This window comes from Protomyctophum bolini, assembly GCF_963924005.1.
Source record: "Protomyctophum bolini genome assembly, chromosome: 20".
In the NCBI taxonomy this organism is placed as follows: Eukaryota; Metazoa; Chordata; class Actinopteri; order Myctophiformes; family Myctophidae; genus Protomyctophum; species Protomyctophum bolini.
In genome coordinates this window covers 19,410,468-19,432,140 of record NC_137881.1, presented here as the reverse complement: position 1 = coordinate 19,432,140, position 21,673 = coordinate 19,410,468, and the positions used below count along the sequence as shown (strand labels likewise).

Below are 21,673 nucleotides of genomic sequence, written 5' to 3'. Positions count from 1 at the left end.
AGGCACTAGGCAGGTAACAGGTTTCTGAACTGTCAACAGCCCTGAAGTGAGAGTGAAAGGAGTGAAAGGACAGAAATGGTGCCAGGCCCATTTTATTACAAACATTAGTGATGACAAGATAGGTTGAAAATGGGTCCTTTAAGTAAAAACATCAAATAGAATATATGATTTCTGAATCATATTTCTCACATTGTCCAAGTAGCAAGCACAGTATACTCAATCAACACTTTTCCTTCGCTGCAAAACAGTGACCCCTGGCGGCCTCCGAATTCGACAGCCCCTCCAACTCGGGCGTAACAACGGGTGTGAATTGTGCTGCAGTCCACAGACCCGTTCACTGCGGCTGACGCTGTCTGGTTCAACGTAGTTGCCTACAGGATTAAACCAAAGAGACGTCTTCTTTTTTTTGAAGAAAAAACCTTTAAAAAAAACCTAGCCTCAAACTAAAGATTATCAACCTGACTATAATAATATTTAATCTAAAATAACGCAGCTTTTCTCTGCTGAAAGCCCGGGTGGACTTTTTCCTTGCTCTTCTTTTTCAGGCATGGAGCGCAGATTGTGTGTGGCTTTGCTGGTGCTGTCTGTGTTGGCAGTGAAAGGTAAGTCTGCACCGGCCGGGGTCTACTTCTTTTGTTGGCTTCCACACAGCATGGCATCATGGCTGCATGGGGGACTATATTATGGGATGGCAGAGACAGACACCGGTGTTTTCCAGCAGGCAGCGTTTTGTGTTGACGCCGGGCCGGGGACGGGGTTATATAGTTGCAAAGAGAAGGGCCGGTCATGCATGGCGTGTGGTCAGTCAGACAGTCACACTGTTATAAGGTGTTGTTATAATACAGCGCAGCGGCGCACACAGCTGTTTAAATAGAAAACCTCCTGATCTAATGCACCCTTTAAAACCCGTTTTTCTCAGTGTTAATTTAAACTCTGGGAATTGGTTTAATTTGGACACTCTCCGAGAGTTATACAAATGTCACTGTGCATGGGTTTTGTGTGCAGTTAATCACGATGTCTTGACATATTAACCATATTTATATATATATATATTATTATTTTTGTTTTACCAATTAACCTTCATGTTTTAGGGCAGGGCAATATCGATCACATCAAATATTATACTTTTATTTTTATCAATGTCGATACTGTGGCGATGACTAGGCCTATTAGTGCGTTTGTAATATATATTCACACAATAATTAGATGTATTATTAATAATAAATACATATAATAAATAGGCCTAGTAAATTAGGCAAGTCATTTAAAGGAAATAATAATGTCAGAAAATGGCATACTTTGACCATAATCCAGTTTATCAAAGAAGGAAAATGTATTTATAATAATATTGCAAGATTTTGTATCCAAAATCCCAGACAATATTGAACAATATTGGCATACTATTGATTCACATGGCCAGCCCCATAAAGCATGGCTTTCATGTTCAATGTTCAATAAAAAGGTGTGTGTTTGTGGCTATACAGGATGAGACAAAGGGATGGAAGTATATAGTGATGGAGAAAAGGAAGCGTGGATAAAGGGGTTTAAATGCGAGGTTCTCGGCTGGATGGATGGATGTGAGTGAGGATGGTTTAGCAGTCTGGTCACATCATTTGCCGGTAACGGAACATGGTGTACCATGCAGGGAGCTGGGAGCGTGCATCCTCTAGGAGACAGTACACATGTACAGCTGTATTATGCATCAAGGTTATTTAAAGAACCATATCTTTCAATGGTTCTTGGTCAGTGCAGTTCTCAAACATTATTTTATAAACAAATTAATATGGATTATTTTTTTTCAAGAATCTTTGATGTATAGCCGATGTGCATATGGGTTAAATTGTTTAAACAGATTTTGATGCTATATGAACTCATTTTGCTTGGGGACTCACGTGGAACCACCTCATGGATGCTGTATAGGGGGTCCCCGGACCCCACTTTGAGAACCACTGATATTCCTGCTGGTGGTCCCCTCCTTTCCCCCATATCACACCAAAACCAGCTTGAGATCGGCAATATTTTATCGTTGAATTTTCGCCTGTTGGATCTACAAAGATACGCCCTTAATGGAGGATGTGGGACATCCACTTGAACCCCATCATCCCTATTCTGGCTGGAACATTCATTCAATCGAGTGTGTTCAGAGTTTTGTAGATCTGCAATGCAACTCAGGGCCGTTTTAAGTAAGATCCGTAGATACTAGTATAAGATTAGAGGTTATAAGTATTTGAACTGATCATAATATCCTTGTGTGTGTCCACGTGGATTCAAGACGAATGCCGTTGCAGTTAATAATGCATGGATTGCGATGAAATAAAAAAGTATTTTGGGATTCATGAAATGCGCTGCAGTGAATACATGTTTGAGAGACTCAATTTTGTATAGCTGATTACATTATGGCAAACAATAATGTATAGCCTACTGCTTAATTGGGATGGAATCTCTCGCACGCACGCACACGCACACACACACACACACACACACACACACACACACACACACACACACACACACACACACACACACAGTGTCTCATTAAAGACACCCCTCCTCTCCTCTCGAGACAGGTGCCCATTCACCCCCCGAGGGTGGCAGTCTATGGGCACACACGCACGCACACACACACACACACACACACACACACACACACACACACACACACACACACACACACACACACACACACACACACACACACACAAACTGTTGTGCGGGTTAATCCTGAACCATCTTTTTAAATGTATTCTATTGTGTGTGTGCTTCTTTGTGCTTCTGTCTTCTCTGTCTATTATCAGAACTGAATGGTAGAAAATTGATTCAGAGTGAAGCAGGCATGGTATACTGCAAGATCTGGAGGACAGAAAGAGAGAGAGAGAGTGAGAGAGAGAGAGAGAGAGAGAGAGAGAGAGAGAGAGAGAGAGAGAGAGAGAGGGAGGGGGGCAGACAGAGACAGAGAGCGATAGAGAGAGAGACAGCGAGGGAGAGAAAGAAAGAGAGTGAGTGCGGAGAAACAGAGACAGAAAGAGACAGACAGACAGACAGACAGAAGGAAAGACCTTGGACCCCCATCTGAAAATATTTTGTGCATATGGCACCATACAAGATTTGTGCAATTAAAATTGTTCACAAATCTTGACACGTTTCTATATTGAGAACCATTGCCTTATTCAATGAATCTCTTGATTTGGTCTCAGTCTCAGTGACGGACAGTAATTTACTGAAGTGCATGCATGAATGATGTCATGTATGAATGCTGTCATGACTGATGTCATACTTAACTGTACATGAGTGATGTCATGAGTGATGTCATGTGTGTGTGTGTGTGTGTGTGTGTGTGTGTGTGTGTGTGTGTGTGTGTGTGTGTAGGTTTTGGTGAGGTAATGTCCGTCCGTACATGAGGTGAGGTGAACGCACCCTGATTCATCTACCCGCCGCGGCCTATCTATGTGCGTGCATGCGTGTGTGTGTGTGTGTGTGTGCGTGCGTATGCCTTTCTAGGCAACAGTTGGCAAAGAATTAGCCAAGATTTTTCAAGGCTGCACTACTTGTGTTTTGGCTCATCTACAGTGTAAACAGCACAGATAGTCACAGCACAGAGCACGTTTTGTGTGAGTGTACTTGCATCACTATACAAGTGAGGGTCAAACATCCACACAATTAGACAGAATAGACATTGTAACGTTTTCTTTGGTCACTTGGACCTTCATCATGCGTGGCTGTCAGGCTGATGAAGGTCCGCACGTACACAGGTTGCTGTTCTGTCTTCCAGTGATATTTGGTTTTTGTAAGCTTCGTGTTGGTGAATAAACACTTTTTGGTTGCACTGTAGGAAGACTACCTCTTTCGTTGGTGTTTCTCCAAGGTGGGCGACTGGGCGTGGTTATATGTCTAGCTTTAACCTAATCCTCACTAAAAGTATATGCCTAAAACCTAACCTTAATCTTAACCATATTATCCATATATGCCTCACCTTAACCTTAACCTTAGCCTTACAGAAACTATGCCTAAACACAACATAATTGCCCAGACTCTTTGTACTGTGCTTATGCTAAACATAAACACATTTGTAAGGTACAGATTAGAACACTGAAGTCCTTAACCCAGAAACCTAACCTTAAACTTACAAAAACTATGCCTAAACATAACCTCAATACCATGCCCAGTCCTCAATACCATGCCCAGTCGCCCACTTGGGCCAAACAGCGGTCCGATGCCAGCGCCTATATGTACTAAATCCAGCCGCTATGATGGGCCATATTTTCCCAAGTATTTTGAATGTTTCCATTACTTTCATCCACACACATTCAGTTACTAAGTTTGTACAATTGTGTGACTTTCTTTCTGACACACACTATAGTGTGAGCAGCTCACTGCTATACTGCAATCCTCCTACACAGAATGTCAGGATGGTGAAGCAACATCCAGTAAGTTATACTAACAGTGCAGTGTGTGTGAGAGAGACAGAGAGACCTGTGGGAGTAGATTTGGGTCAGTAGAGTAAAGTTCTTGAATGATCAGGCTGTGCTGTGCAGTGTTATGCATAAAACTCTCTTGTACATGAACAAATAACTTAAGCATATTGTGTTATTATGGCCATCTTTATTTCGGGGTCACAGATGTGCCTCGTACGTGTGAGATTAGAAGTCGGATCATAGTAAACCTTTAATCCTCATGATGTTGTCGGCTATTTTCACACAAGGTAACGAGAGTAATGCGAGCCATTCAAATGTCAGTAACCGTAACAGCGTTACCGAACTGGATGAATGTCGGATAAATTACTTTCTATGGTTACCGTATATTGTTATTTTTCTTAATTTTATATGTCATTAGTCATAGTCATTAGTCAACAATATCCCCATTATGAGAGGCAGACATTGGTTCGACCGGATTAAGGTTGGTGAGGGATGCGTTAAAACGACCGGATTAAGGTTGAAAGCATGCACCACAGAATTATAGCAGAAATAGCAGTTCTTCAGAAATAGCAGACCTACAACGCATCACATGGCGACGCCCTGTGAGCATGTATATTTTTGCTATCTAGCTAAGAGTTTTGAGAAAGGACATTTTGTCTAGTTAGTTTTTGTCATGGTGATCGAGACTCAAAATGCAGAACAGAGGTCGAATCAACACCTATAATCTAACAGGGGACAAAAGGAACTGAGTCTGAGGGTTTAAGTAGACACACAGGTGACAATCAACATAGGGATTGGCTGGGAGACTAACAGGACACAGGTGGAGAAAACTAGTAATTACAGGGAGTTGAGACAACACACAGCAACAACAGCAACAGAGGAAACCAAAAGACACTAGATAGGCCTACAACAAAATAAAAGTACACCAATATAAATCATGACAGTTCTAGTCCATTTCGTAAACACGCAATACAGTTTCAGTTTTATCGATTTTATTTTCATTTCGGGTAACTAAAACGTTTTTTTTATGTTTTATTTGTTTAGTCGTAGTTAGCATTATAACCCTACAGCAGAAACCCTGATGAGGTGATCTCACAGGGTGTTATTAAAGGATTCATTTAGTGACGTGATGAAATACATAAGCTAGATGATTGTGTGTGTGTGTGTGTGTGTGTGTGTGTGTGTTTGAGAGAGAGAGAAAGTGAGAGAGAGAGAGAGAGAGAGAGAGAGAGAGAGAGAGAGAGGAGAGATAAGCTCTTGATTATGTGTGTGTGACACCACCTCATGTTCATTTGATACTGTGTGAGAACCACTATACCCATAAGGGTTAGGGTTTGGGGATGGGGTTATGGGGCTCCTTAGGGTTAGGGGACGGGGTTATGGGGCTCTATGGTCAGAATATTGGGTAGTCGGATTTATGGGTGTCAGATTATTGGGACGTCAGACTAACGCAACGCACCCTACAGCGACACACAATTAAATGCATCAAAAGTAGCTATAGAACCTCGAGACATGGTGCAAAGCCACGCTTTTTTAGCACATAACATTGAATGAACACCAACGGTGGGCCGTCAGAGGGGGTGACGATCACACAGCGTTGCGCGCAGTCACGATGACATTAACCTTTACTTGGTCGCACTTTGCAAGCCAGGCAGTGGCGAATCATAGAGTTTTAAAGGAAAGAGTGAGGAGCGGAAATGCAGAAGCGGAAATGCAGTCCCAGCTCTGACCAGTAGGGACGAGCGCTTCAACGTTGGCCACAATGGCCAGCCATTCTGGGGGCTTGAGGTCAGGTTGGTGCCAAGCAACGTAATGAAAGGAAAGGACGCGTGTGAGTCACGTGACTGGAGGTCGCCATGACACTCATGTCCATATAACTCTATGGGAGCACTTCCGGGCCTCAGTGTGAGAAGTCGCTCCAATGAATTACAGCCGCGAATGAGGCGTCTACTTTTCTATGTCAACGGGCAGTGGGCCCTTTGAGCATTATCTCAGGGCGCTATACAAATGTCTTCCTGTAAGTTCACTTACGACATACTATTTACTGCTCTATTTTGAAGAGGAAGAGGAAGTCAGTTTCGGTTGTAGCCAAGCTGCCAAGATTAGTAAACAGTGGTGGTGGATTAACCCTTTTATCCAAAGTTCATATATTTACCATATGAAACGCATGCATCTTTGACTTAAAACCATGTACACACTTTGGAAGTACATTAAACATGGAACCTCTGGTTCGGCGGCATTAGGTGAGTAGTTAATTCAGTCTCACAATGGCAAAATCATCATCAACAACAACAGCTGCCCAAAAAAAACATTAACAGGTAGGCTACAGTACAGTTACAGTACTGTTACTGCCTGCAATGTACAGTACTTGGCAGCCGTGCCATTATATCTTATAAACATTTTAGTTCATTAGTTGAAGTGGGTCCACCGTGCACTGTAGGCTATCTTGTTGTACTCTCAAATTTAATCTGTGTGAGAGAAAACTGCAGTAGCCGGGTCTTACTGTACACTGTACAGTAAGACCCGCAGTTGCACGGATGTGTTTGTTTTAAAGCGATATTATGAAGTACTGTACTTAAGTTCAATTTTGAGATATTTGAGCTTTACTTGAGTATTTAGAATTTTACTTACATTTACTACATCTCAGAGGCAAATATACTTTTACGACACTACAATTATTTTAAAACTTTAGTTAGGCTACTTGTTACTTTGTAGATTTTGATTATTTATTATTAAAAAACATACATGAATCCTTTTCTGCCATTTGAAAATAGCTAATCTACAAACTCACATGCTGCGACGCATTGTGAGCTTGTAGATCTGCTATTTGTGAGCTTGTAGATCTGCTTTTTTTGCAGTATTGATAGCTTTACTTAAGTAAAAATTTGAGTACCGTACTTGTTTATATGACAACAGCAGGCCATCATTTTGAGTGGTGCACTGAGTGTTGCACTGTTGCCTGCTAACTACAATGTGTTGCATGTGTGCAATGCGAGAGACAGAGACAGAGAGAGGGAGAGAATACCACACTCTTACTTGTGTGAGAGAGAGAGTATTGTCTGCTAATTCCCCCACACGGTAACTCTGGCATTTCTTAACCATTTCGGACGTGGGGCGCCTCGCCAGAACCGGGACGGCACCCTGGGCTCGTTCCTGTGGGTCTGGAAGTTCCGGGGACCCTCGGGGGCCCCATAACTTCGGAGTTGCACCACTTGACTTTGGAGAACTGGGCAATGCACAGTATACTGCAAGGTCAACGAGGAGATCAATCTAGTCCGATTACTGCACTGGTGGGGGGGAGGGGGTTTCCCAAATGATTTTTACATTGTTTTCTCACTCAACAGTAAACAAACAGTGGCCTATAAGTTTATACAGGGTATCTGCACATTTCTAAAGTGACAATTTAAGGACTCTGTAAGACCTTTTTATGCCTCTAAAATTAGTAATAATAAATTACTGCATCAAAAAAGAATCAACAAACTATTCTATAAAAAATAGAATCTAAATGTATCTGCAATTAAACAAAATGTAACGCTTCAACTGCTACAATTCCAAGAGCTTGTCAGGATTTGTGTCCCCAGTTCAACTATATGACTATTCTCTCTCTCTCTCTCTCTCTCTCCCTCTCTCTCTCTATCTCCATCTATCCCTCTCTCCGCCCACTCTGCTCTAGCTGCCTCTCAGGACTTTGATCTGGCTGACGCCGTCGCCATCGATGAAGATGTCTCCACTAACCCACGTAAGAACACACACACACACACACACACACACACACACACACACACACACACACACACACACACACACACACGGAGCAATGAAAACCAACGGCTGAAGGATCCATGGTTGTGATGTCCCTGTCTCCCTCTGTCTCTCTGTAGCAGCCACGCCTCCATCAAAGCCAGCCGCGCCACAAGGGGGTATTGGAGCAGGTACTGTAACTGGAGTAGTATGTCTTATTATCTTAGCTTACCAGGTATAATAGTACAATAGTGGCGCAAACTTTAACTCAACTAATCCATTTAACAAATGACCTGCTCGTGAAGGACCGTTCCACCAATTAGTCACACACACGCGCACACACACAGGCAATTAACCACGATAAGGCGTCGATACTGTGATACAACATATTTATCATGGCCTAGTAACAGAAATCTGTTCTGATTAAAATTATTATTATTTTCCCCCTTCTGTCCGAGGGGGGGCTGTGCCTAACACAATGATTCATTGTGTTTTCTGCAGATCTAGACTTGAGTGACGCCTTCGATGATGATGTCACCACCACCAAAGCCCCGCCCAAAGTGGTTCCCAAGGCCACCAACGCCCCGGTCAAACCCAAACCTAAACCAGGTACATGAAAGCTAAAAACACATCTGATTGTTTTACGTATAGACATTAGACAGACTTATATAACCTTCCTTAACAAAAATAAGTAGCAATACCACAATGTAGAAATGCTCCGTTACGAGCAAAGGGCCCTTTATTCAAAAGCTTTGTTCATTAAAAGTTTAAATTACGTCTTGGCTTTGAGGAAGGCATTGGCTGCAAAACTGTAAATTCCACTTTTGTCACTTGAATCCCCAGCATCCCTAATATTATTCCGGCGGGGAATAAATACCTAATTTACAAGCTCACAACGCTTTTGCGTTGCAATGAGTTGTGGGCTTGTAGATGGTAGCGTACGATGCATTGGTCCGGCCTCCCATTAAGGGCAGTCCTCTTGTAGATTGGCTATTCTTGACGAATCGATATGTGGACAGCTCCGTTTCAAAGTGGTATCGAATTTGCTCGACAAAAGCCAATTCATCCTAGTACATGACGGAGGACAATTTCGCAATGAATTAAAATCTCTGCGATACGATTGTTGTGAGCGGTATTTTATCACGATAAACGCTAATAGCGACTATCGTCCCAACCCTATAGTTTATAGCAGTGGTTTTCAACCAGAGGTCCAGGGACCACCAGTGGTCCTTGAGGGGGTTCCAGGTGGTCCCCAGCTAAATAATGGAAAGTTGGTAACCAAATTGACCTGTATGGGTCCATTTAGTTTCATTTTACACTCTCAAGAGTTACATTATTGTTAAACATCTGCATTACTTAATTTACAAGAAGTCTACACACATTTGAGAATGTAGATTTATTTTGATAAATGTTTGCCAAAAGCATGGAATTGTAGACAAAACTACAGTTTTGGGTCTGAGAGGCTAAATCTCATCAAATGGTGGTCCGTGGCTCAAATGCAGAATAAATAATGGGCCTTGAAATGAAACGGGTTGAAAACCACTGGTTTATAGTAACACAAAGGTGTGTGTGTGTGTGTGTGTGTGTGTGTGTGTCTATGTGTCTGTGTGTGTGTGTGTGTGTGTGTGCTAACTCCCGACTAACCTCACTACCAGATGAAAGTGTCTTCCCCTCCCTGCGTCCAGAGCTGCTACCGCCCCGCTCCTCCTCCAAGTCCCCCATCCTCACAAGAGCGCCCCCTAGAGCCCGCCTGCCTGGTCGGTACCCGCTCAAAAAGACAATAACCGCTGTGCTCCCATTGCCTCTCATTCCTCTCACCCTGTGTCCTTTTCATCATGTCTGCTACTAGTACGCGCCCAAACCCCAGCCCCCTCCATTGTGTCAAAGCCACTGGTGGAACAAGTACTCACATTTGTAACTTAAAGCTGTTTTAGGGACAGGTAGATTTTTTATGGGTTCTAATCTCAGTCCAAGGGAAGGTCAGCTGATTTTGCTGCGAGTCTGAAAGCATTTTATTAGGGTACATACATTTTCTCTGTGGGTACACTTTAAAAAAAATAAACCTGTCCCTTAAGCAACTTCTTTTTTTGCGTGAATAAAATCGTGTATGTTGTATGTATCTTAGTACAGTGTAACTTTTGCAATCAGGGTGGTTGTATTTTGTCTCCCTGCTCTTCAATGAAGACATTTTAGATCCTCTGTCTAGGTTTGACACGACCTTTGACACCATCCTGTTTCCACCAATGGTCAATGCCTGCTCACCTTGTCGCAAAGTTGGCGTTGCCAAACAATGACATCAAAAGCATTGTTTCACGTCGTGGAGATTACTTGTTTTACATCAAAACACAGAATACATAAGGTATTTTTTGCCACACTATATATTTAGTATTATTAGTAGGGCAAAAAAAGATATTCCTTATGTATGCATGTCTAGAAAATGTCCATATTTGGAGTCCCAGGAAGTGGGAGTCACCACCCCCTAGCATCCAGATTTAACCCCAAATTCAGGTATTTCTATGCATTTTTGTTTTTGCAGATGAATCTGATACTAGATTTTGGCACGGGGGTGCTACAAATGGACGTTATCATCTCAATCCACAGCCATCCACCACCACGTGTCAACATCTGACACAAATATTATAGAGCATAGCAGTGGCGGCCATTTTGTGGTTCCACATATAGAAAGCCCATTCATCTTTCACATAGAGATTTCAGAACATATTTATAGGCCTATTGATTATTTTTAAGCCATCCAGGCTCCTGGTGAATCATGACCTTGTGATTCTGTGTTAAAAACACATTTGAAAATAGCAAAGGAAAGTGTATTTACGGTATTAATTAAATATAGTATATATTAAAAATTTATGTTTTGACACAGAATCAAATATTTTTATGGTCATGATTCACCAGGATCCTGAATAATTCACATCAATATTTTCAGAAATCTCCATCTGTGAACCACAAAATGGGCGCCACTGCTATGCCCCATGCTATAGACACATGTTGCCATAGTTACTAGATACGTGGTTCTCAATGTGGGGTTCGGGGTCCGGGGTCCTTGTGGGGGGGGGGTTCAGAGGGTCATGAGTTTATATAGCATCAAAATAACTAAACACTATAACGCTATTTCATACTTGGACCATTTGAAGATAGCAGATCTGCAAGCTCACAGCACGTTGCAATGTAGCGCGTTGTAAGCTTGCATATCTGCTGTTTTCAAACAATTCTTTTTTTTTTTAGTAATGGAAATGACTATTTTCACTTTTTCACTTAAGGTGAAAAAGTGCAGCGTTTTTCCGTCGGTTTTCTGAAAAACACATCCAGTGTGCAACTGTATTTTAGGGGAGGAAGATTTCAATATTTACGTACCATAATATGACATAAATGTAAGGTTCCATACAGTAAGTATAAGAATTCAGGGGTGCCTTATTTACAGGGGTGACCTGAGACAAAAACATTTGAGAACCACTGGCCTATAATCCATATCAATGTGGCGGTTGTTTGAGAACCTATTTTTTGTGTTTTTGCCCTGAAATGACGACAGTGTTTTTGACGTTTTGACCTCTAACAGCCAGTGACGACTTTGACCTGGCCGATGCTCTGGACCCAAACAACGACGTAGGAGGAAAGGACAAGAACAAAGGACAGGGAGGTCGGTGGAACAAATGACTATTTAAAAGAATGCCTGGCTAATAAGCCTCATATATGCCTTAATGCACTGTAATTGCCCTCTATAATTACAAAAAGAAAAAATATATAAAACACCTTAAATGTTTTATTTATTTTAGAAAGAGCTCATCTTTTACTCAACGTCCGTCGCAAGTTGATGATGTCATTGGCCATGTGTGGTACAGCAATACATAATCGTACTTAGAGTAACATAAACATTACTAAAAAACTACGTAATACTGCTTATTGTGAGCATTAAAACTGTACTTAATCATCATACATCATCATCAACTTGCGACGGCTGTTGTCCCTATTTAGTAAAATATGAACTACTCCTAAAATAAAGAAAATATTTAACGTGTTTTAATTTCTTTTTGTAATAATAATGTAGGCATATAAGCTTATTAGCCAGGGATCCTTTTAAAGGACCAAGTCAGACATTTTCAACCTTTTCTTCATGTAATTCCTCACTAATGCTCATTATACTATGGTACCATTTTTGTCTACTCGGCCTGTGTCTCAGAGCAGGGCTGTAGTGTGGACAGTTCAGAAACCTGTCTGCATACACAGTAGGGAATCGTCGCTGGGGAATCCAAGCTAATAGAAACTGCAGGCTTTCTATTCCTGGAAAGTTCTCGCTTTATAAAAAAATACTCTGGTGTGAAAGTCAAGTGAGGGGCGCCCACTGTGGCTGCCACATGATGTCACAGGGGTGCATGACTAAGACAGACATGAAAAGTCCATAGACTTGGCTGCCACATGACGTCACACATGAAAGCCAGCAGAAGTTGGAGGAGCCCTCTTTTTACTTGCGCAAGCAGAGTGCTCAATTATTGTGGTCGGCTGGACCAGTAGTGGTATGTATGTATGGTAGGCTGGTTACTATAACTTATAATTGGCTGTTGATGGTGACTATAATTGTAATGTAATGTAATGTAATCTGAAACCTATCATAATTACGTCAACAGCCGATTATAACCACGCCTACCATACATACATACCACTTTCGGTCCAGCCGACCACAGTATACTACTATCAAGTTGCATACATGTATAAATACGTTACCTGTTACCCAACCAATATTGAAACATATCTTAATTACGTCAGCCATGTCGATGGTGATGTAATTAAGATATGTTGATGTTGGTCTAAAACTGTAGTGCGAAAGTCCCTCCGTTTTTTACCTAGATCACGCCCCCTGCCACACTGCCCACCGATGACGTCACTGGTAGGCAGGTTTCTGAACTGTCTAGACACCTGCTCTGAGACACAGGCCGAGTGGACAAAAATGGTACCATATTATAATGAGCATTAGTGAGGACCAGCTTGATTAAAATTAAAATGTACTCAGTTATTTTCCATCACTGACAATGGGCATCTGCAGCAGCAGAGAGTGCAGGGTCCGGTGACGTACCCTGTAGGTGTTGACGTCATTTCATATGATTTACCAGACAAAGAGGCTGGTGGTACGCGGGGGGACGGACCCCCCAACACAAGAGAAAGCGGGGGTAAGACGAAGAAACCCTCGACCTCTGACCACTGTTCTTAACGGCCGTTCTTACTGACTTTCTTACTGCATGTCCACTTCTGTCCACTCTCTCACAACATACGGTGCAGGTATCCCCTTCTCACAAGCTGGTGTAGTTTTTGGTTAAAAACTCCCAGAAAACAACCCAAAACAAATGTACATTTTGGTCAACAAGGGATCCTATAGTATTTCTAGGGCAGTGGTTGCCGAAATGTCTTTGCTCTTCAGCTCAAAGGAGAAAATAAGCTAGCTGTCTTCCTGGGACCCAAACTAGTAGCAGATCTAGATCGACAATGTGTCGCATATCGATCCAGCCAGTTCCATGGTATCATCTCTGTCGGGTGGAAACCTCTTATTATGTACAAAACCGTTACTTTTCAGGATTCAAATAAAATAATAGCAAAAGCAGCAGATCCTAAAGCTCAAACCCACTGAGCTTGTGGATCTGCTTCTTTTGATCTTTTTGTGTAGCACTGTAGTATGATCAAGTAGGCTGTTATTTTGACGGAAAAAAGATCCACAAAAAAATTAAATATGGAGATAAGAGGTTTCTGCCCGACACAGCAACAGTATAAATAACGTGGCAGATCAGATAGCTTCCTGGGTACTGGCTGGGACACACGAGGGGTGTGTGGTTGCGGTCCTACCCTCAGCTCCCCCTAGCTATGCTGGTTACCAGGACTGGAGTGAAAATGCACTCCTTTGTTGTGAGATTGTGCACTATGCATCGTTTAGCGGCTCTGAGGGGCTGGTTGGTCGCTGCATGGTGGCGGGTCTTTGTGTGCTTCTTGGCTCCACTAAAAACCTAATTTATTCCCTGTAGTGTGACAGTATACTCCTTGCTGAACCTGAAGTGATTTACAAAGCTGTTACCTTGTCCGTGTTTTATTTCCAGCAAGCATGTGGACGGAGAATAAATCAAAGGCAGACTTAGCAGAGTTTCAACCTAAATCTCATTGTTCTGATGTATTGTCTTTATCTCCTCTCTTTCTCCCCTTATCTGAGGTATACAGTGTAAATGCACACGGCATGTGGAGAAAGAACAGAGGAAAAACTAAAAGAAAGAACAAAGATTAGGGGAGGGTGACACACAGCGGCATGAAATCAATCCAGGGGGACTACACTGTCTACACTTTAGAGCCTATGTGGTACACGCCCAAACCACGCCCTAACAGCACACACACACACACACACACACACACACACACACACTCACACACACACACACACACACACACATTAATGAACACATTTATTCTGTGCATTTCTACACAAAATGTTGACGTCGCAAAGTGCTGACATTTCATAGATTCTGTACATGACGAGATGGCGTCATCCTTTGAGTGATAATTTCGTGGAGGAATACACAGAATTCCTTTTTTGTTTGGTCGTACATTTATTTGCCCATTCAATTCTGGGAAAGCATTTTAGATTTATATATACAGTATATAATAATATTATTTTTGAACACGAGAAGGCATTCGCAGAATCGGCCTCAGGTCTAAATGGGTTAGACGTTAGAACAATGGCATTTATGTTGGTAATCGGTGAAGTAAGCCTTTGAAGCTTAACTCTTTGCTACTCTTTTCTACAATCATGTCTTGATATTTCTCTTCTCTGTCCACCTGAAGCAGCCTTGGACTCTGACACACTCTCACACTCTCATTTTAAACCCAGCGGTTCTCCTCAAACTGTCAGAATGGAGAGAACAGAAATTTGTGTCAGTGTCCAAGAAGAAGAAACACATGACTTCCTACTGATCCCTGTGCTTCTGTTACCATGGTTACTATCCGCTGGGGAGGTGTGCATTCACACACAAACGATTCCCTAACGTAACACACCTGTGTGCGCGTGCGTGCATGTGTGTGTACGTGTATGTGTGTGTACGTGTATGTGTTAGTTTACACATTAACAGGTAAGGCGTGTGTGTGTGCATGCATGTGTGTGCACACGCGCGTGTGTGTTTGTGTGTTACATGATGTAATCTACTCTAGCTGGTGTGCTGACTGTCTTTGATGATGTCATCTTCTGCGGCTGGTGTTGATGATGTCATCTCCTGCGGCTGGTGTTGATGATGTCATGCTCTGGGGTGCTTGTGTATTGATGATGATGAGGATGATGATGATGGTGATGATGATGATGATGGTGATGATGATGATGATGATGAGTTCCTGAGTAAGACACTTAAAGGACCACTTCACCACTTTTCAACATCTCTTCATATAATTGTTCCTCACTAATGTTCATGATAAAACACCACCATTTTTCCTACTCAGTCTGTGTCTCATTGCGAATGCAGTGAGCACTAACTATGAGACCTAGCCGATCATGTCTGTCTGTCTGTCTGTCTGTGTGTCTGTCTGTCTGTCCCACTGTTACGTCACCATGACTCAGCCATAACCATATAAGGAGTCCCCAAAGCAGCTATACGTCCGAGCTGCGTTCGCTTCCCGCGTTTGCGCGTCTTACTTGTATAGAGGGCTTTGGGCAGTTCGGACACCCGTCCAGCAGTGACGTCATCATTAGGCATAACTTTTTTAAACAAGATTTGTTTTAAAATATATTTAGATTTGTATTATCGTGAGAACGATGGCTTCAACTTTTGCATTGCAACTTTGCAGGAAAAGAAAGCCTGCCGTTTCTATTAGCTTGGATTCACCATTGATGATGTCACTGGTGGACGGGTTTCTGAACTGGTCCTCACTAAATTAGCACAATTTATTTTTCTACTCGGTCTGTGTCTCATAGGAGGGCTGTGGCCAGTTCAGAAACCTGTCTGTGTTTCATAGGAGGGTTGTGGGCAGTTCAGAAACCTGTCTTCCGGTGTCCTCATCGGCTTCCATTATAGCATGGTACATTTTCAGGAATAAGTCTGGAGTTTCTATTAGCTTGGATTACCCATCGATGATGTCACTATGGAAGATGCGTTTCTGAACTGCCCACAGCCCCTCCTATGACACACAGACAGAGTAGGAAACAAATGGTGCTATTTTATCATGAACATTAGTGAGGACCAATTATATGAAGATAGGTTGAAGAGCCTCCTAGTGATTCCCTGGTGCGATGCAACTTTTCTGTCCTCTCTCTCTCTCTCCGTGCCCGGGCTCCTCTCTCAGCTGTTCTGAATTCAGTTCACATGCGTGTGGACTGAAACCCTGCACAGCTAGGGCTCCGAGAAATGCTGACAACCCGACAGCACACGTGTCTCGCATGGTGGAACAGCTCGTGCGTGCGTGCGTGCGTGTGGGTGGTTGGGTTGCCAGTTTCTGTGCGTGCTCACTGCTGCTAATCCCCCCTTTTCAGGTTCCTTTTCTGACGACGACCTGATGAACGTCGGCAAAGACGACACTTACAAACCCGACAAGGGCAAAGGTAAAAAACAACTAATTAACTAATTTTAGTTATTTTAGTATTCATTTCAGTATTCGTTCATTCATTCATTCATTAGTTCATTCATTCATTCATTTTTGCATACAATGTCTTTTCATTAAACAGTAATAACAGAATATGAGCTGAAATCAGATGAGATGAGAGCGGATAATGCCAGACTGAAGCTGGGCTTAAGCTGGGTTTTGCAGAACCGAAACCAAGAGGAGAGAGTGGAGAGACAGAGCACATGTTAATCCAGTTTTAGCTGGATTAGAGTTTCAGATGGATTTGACTGTCCTCACCTGCAAAACGTATTATGGACAAGGACTGATCTCCATTGCTAACTCCACTGTTAGCTTTAACTGAACACTGCATCATCCACTGTGTTGGTCTATTGTGTTCTCAATAAAAGCATTGTAAAGATCTGTGAGACAGCCTGGTTCACTTACACCCCAAAGATATGGAACGAGTCAGTTCCCTAGATAACTCCAAGAGAAAGTTTAAAACTTTTAATTTCAGCCTTTGACTAGCTTTTCACCCGGCTGCACTTTTGTACTGCACTCTGTTTCTATGTAGGTACTAGTATACTTTATATATTCTTTACCCGTAACTACCACAACTACCTAAGTGGCACTATCCGCTTCTTTGACTGGCTTTGTGTGTATGTACTGTACACGTATGTAGCATGAGCACCTGAAACGGATTAGCAACTCACTATACAACAAAAATAGCACAACTTCAAAAGCATAACAATAAGTCAGTAACGAGTCAGTAATGAGACTGCATAAGGCAGTAGAGATTTAGTAATAAGAGAGTCAAATAAATTGACCCAAGAGACATGCAGCTTAGATTTAGTTGGTGGATGTTTTGACCAGAAACAATGTCACTGTGTTTTCAGGTGGTCAGCCCGGTGGTGGTAGTGATACAATGGACCAATCTGATGAGAACTATGGTAAGTGTACTCTTTAATCTTGCGTGTCTCCAGTGTGTCTCTCAAAGGGCCCCTATGGACGGCTGCAATTCAAAACTGGCCCCCGTCAAATCTGAATCCCCCCCACGCTTTTTCCCCTCACTGTATATGTTTATTTTCCCGTTTTTACCTCCTTTATGATGAATTCCTGTTCTGTTCGTTGGCTATATAGAAGTGTCTATTTGTACGTCTCTAAATGTTTTGATGATTTGAACATTGTGGACCCTCTTGTAAACAAATGTAATGCTTTATTGGGTCGTCCACTCACAGTTAACAGTCTTTGTATTGAGTTTGTGCTGAAATGTACTGTAATTCTGCAAACTGTTAATAAATATTTCAATCAATCAATCAAGTATAGTTGCTGGCCAATATTGATGACATCATCTCCATATATGGTCTTAACTGCGACAGCAGGTCGCATTTACTATGACATCTATGACATCTACTATGATATCCATCCCTGATGATGTCACGTGATGTCACAATGACTTGGGCACCATATACAGTAGGCCTATGGGGGCTTGCCTGGGGTGACCAATCAACCAACCAACACACACACTGATGGGAAATGCTACATTCCATAGTTAACAGCGACATGCGGTTGCAATTAACTGTGACCTTCTAAGTTAGGTCTATAGTAGGGGGTATGGAAAAAATGCCCTCTAAAAGCCGGTCTAGTGCATTCATATATATAATTAAATGTTCAACATCATTATTATTATTATGTGCATGCATGCATATAAACCATGCATCCATGTACCGGCACGTGTGTGCGTGCATGCTTATGTTCGTGCCTAGGTGCGTGCTCACGTGCGTACGTGTGTGCTCGCATGCGTGCGTGTTATGTGTGTGTGTGTGTGTGTTTTCAGACAACATGGCAGAGACGGGGACCATCGCAGGGATTGTGAGTGCGGTTGCCATGGCGTTGGTGGGCGCGGTCAGCAGCTACATCTCCTACCAGAAGAAGAAGTTCTGCTTCAGCATACAGCGTGAGGACACAACATCAGTGTTTTCATTTAGTTTTTGTCACATTTTTGTCACCTGGAATGCCTTAGTGTTAGTCTAGTTTTAGTCAACTAAACATCGTAAGATTTTAGTCGACTAAGTCTACGGTTGATTTAGTCACAGCGCGACACGTTGCATTACTGCAGTGTTCTGTGTACCAATGCTGGAAAGTAACTATGTACTCAAGTACTGTATTTTAGTAAAACGTTGAGGTATTTCCAATTTCCAATACTTTTACTTCTACTCCACTACATTGTACTTTTACTTCACTATATTTATTTGAGAACTTTAATTACTAGTTACTTTGCAGATTTTGGTTATTATCACAAAACACACATTAACCACTTCGGCCCTACAATATACATTCCGGCCATTTGAAAATAGCCGATCTACAAGATCACAATGTGTCGCATCGCAATGAATTTGTGACATTGTGATTTGTATACATTTGAAAACTTGATATGGGGCATTCTGCATACATTTTTACTTTCTAGATTTGCAATTCCGACATTTACTCCTAACAGAGTATTTCTACATCGCAGTATTGATACTTTTACTTAAGTAAAAGTGTAAATTGAACTTCCTTGTTGTTGAAATGTGCTACAAACAAAACTGCCTTGCCTCTCCTTGCCAAGAGATGTTGCATTGTTTTGTTGTCCCTCCACCAGAGAGCTTGAACACTGACATGGTGAAAGCTGAGAACCCTGAAGCTGTGGTAGCTACAGAACCGCAAGGTAAACGTCTGTCGCGATCTCCTCCCCCAGCGCTTTTTGTGTTAAGATTGCGATGATGCCGTGTACCTTGCCTCATTTAGCCACTTGAAGCCTGTCATCCATATTATTAGGACAGATTCTGGGGTCGTCGTATTGCTCAAACTTGCAAACTGAATGTCGAACTGAAATTCTCGTGCTAGTAAACTAGAATTCAATGTTGCATATAGCTCTAATCTGATTCAATGTTCTATGGCTTATTGGCTTTAATGTTGAAATGCATTCAAGTTGCATGTTTGCGTGACTCAAGTTGATCTCGTTAACTGTCTTGATATGTGCCTGTTCCTGTGTATACCCATGGGGGGGTTTTGCTTAACGTTCCCTGATTTCGCTTAGCTTGCCGTTTAGACATCTCCCATAAGCGGAGCTTTTTACGCTAAAATCTAACGGTTAATCGATTCTGACGTGAGTGCTTTTCCTGTCTGAATCTTATCTTATATATTTTCTTGCAGTTCAGCAGACGCTGTTGGAGCCCGCCAACGCAGAGCCTCCCAGCGAAGAGAACGCTGTCTAACACACACACACACACACACACGCACACGCGCACACGCACACACGCACACACGTGCACACACACACACACGCACACACGCGCACACGCGCACACGCGCACAGTGCACACACGCACACGCACACGCACACGCACACACACACACACACACACACACACACACACACACACACACACACACACACACACACACACACACACACACACACACACACACACACACACACACGCACTATGCTGTCAATATGAAGGTCATGCACCGCTTTGTGAAGGACATTCATACCTCCTGGTTGCTCACTGAACCGTGGAGATACAGACGCTGGCTCCACCAACAATCTGAACCCAGCTGAGGTTCTAGCCTGCTTTGAAGGCTCTTCTAGAGCCCACCTGCTGTTTTCTTGGGAGACAAATCTGACCCCCCCACACATCCCCCACATAACAGTAACAGGAAGGGTGTGGTACACCTGCAGGCTGTCTGGGCACCTCCATGTCCAATTGGCTACTCTTTTGGCCCAATATGAAAAAGCTAAATACAAATTAAAGAACTAAATGTATGCTTTGGAAAATGGCCAGAAATAATGTAAAGGTATACATGATTTGAAACATGTTTGAAGGTTTGATATTTAAAGCCTAATATTTCCATAATTGCTACAAAACCTGTGGATTGTTGAAGGGTACATGGCCAATTTCACAATGAGATGCCCAGACTTCCCAGGTTCTTCCCTCTCTTCTTGTATCCCCACATAACACAACTCTTGCCTGTTAGAATGTCCGTTGACCAGCCGGTCACTTCTTGAACTCTACCCAGCAACGCGAAATCCTCTCATTTAACTCAGCGAGTGAAGCAAAGCCTTCTCAACGTGAAGGAACCCCCCTTTGATCTCTATAGGACTCCAATCTACACTGTACTAAAAACAAATCTCAGAGACCCGTAAGGGTCCATTTGGTTCACTTGCGGAGGTAAATGAGCGCTGAGGATTTTGCTGTGAATCCACACTATGAAAGCCTGCCAAGTGAACATGTACATTATAGATACTTGTATGTCTGTTTTATTTATTAGACTGTTGAAACACCACTAACGCTGCCTGTTTACACAAATGTCCAAAAAGAAGGGTTCAAGTACAAGTACAAGCATGGATTATCATGGAATTGATCCGGAAAATGTTTGGGAACCACTGTGTTATACATTTAGGCAATCTTTATATATATAAAAAAAGAAAAAGATAGAGAGAGAGAGGCTATACTTCAATGGAAGTAGCCTTGTCTCAGCCTGATTGGTGGATTTGCTTTGACACCTTAAAGAAGGAAGCAGTGATTGGACAGTGCCTATAATTATCTACAGGAAAGAATCATTGTCAATGTGCAATGATCCAAATTGAATGTTAATAAGGGAAACGTTTCCCATTCTCAACCTGAAGCGCATTGTTCTGATTGGAGGATATCTATAATACTGAGTGGCAAAAAGAGAAGGATGGAAAAAAGGACCTTATAGGCTATATGTCTTCTGTGCATAACTCTGTGAAATGTTGTCATGCGTGTACAGTAGTACGTACAGTAATCTACGCTATGATGGGAATCATCGGCCATTCATTTCAATAGGCTCTATGCAGCTATTTGAGAGAAATTGGCCTCTTCCATAATTCCTATACCATTCGATGATACTATTAATGAAGACTCTGTTCCATTCATGGTCAAACA

The 21,673-nt window shown here is 42.3% G+C and overlaps 1 protein-coding gene across 4 annotated transcripts; it reads left to right on the top strand.

Annotated features, from left to right (window-relative positions):
- Window positions 1-343: 343 nt before the first annotated feature.
- On the top strand, window positions 344-20,035 carry cd99l2 (CD99 molecule-like 2). 4 transcript variants are annotated; one of them, XM_080792150.1, is made up of 12 exons: window positions 344-602; window positions 8,086-8,151; window positions 8,294-8,344; window positions 8,655-8,762; window positions 9,809-9,910; window positions 11,725-11,805; window positions 13,274-13,330; window positions 16,654-16,722; window positions 17,618-17,671; window positions 18,559-18,678; window positions 19,363-19,428; window positions 19,917-20,035. In XM_080792150.1, the coding sequence occupies exons 1-12, from the start codon at window positions 548-550 to the stop codon at window positions 19,976-19,978; spliced, it is 891 nt and encodes a 296-aa protein (XP_080648276.1). In that variant the 5' UTR covers window positions 344-547; the 3' UTR covers window positions 19,979-20,035. The 4 variants fall into 4 exon arrangements, with proteins under 4 accessions (XP_080648276.1, XP_080648278.1, XP_080648279.1 ...); XM_080792151.1 differs by lacking the exon at window positions 344-602 and adding an exon at window positions 6,525-6,655; XM_080792152.1 differs by lacking the exon at window positions 9,809-9,910.
- The last annotated feature ends 1,638 nt before the right edge of the window (window positions 20,036-21,673 follow it).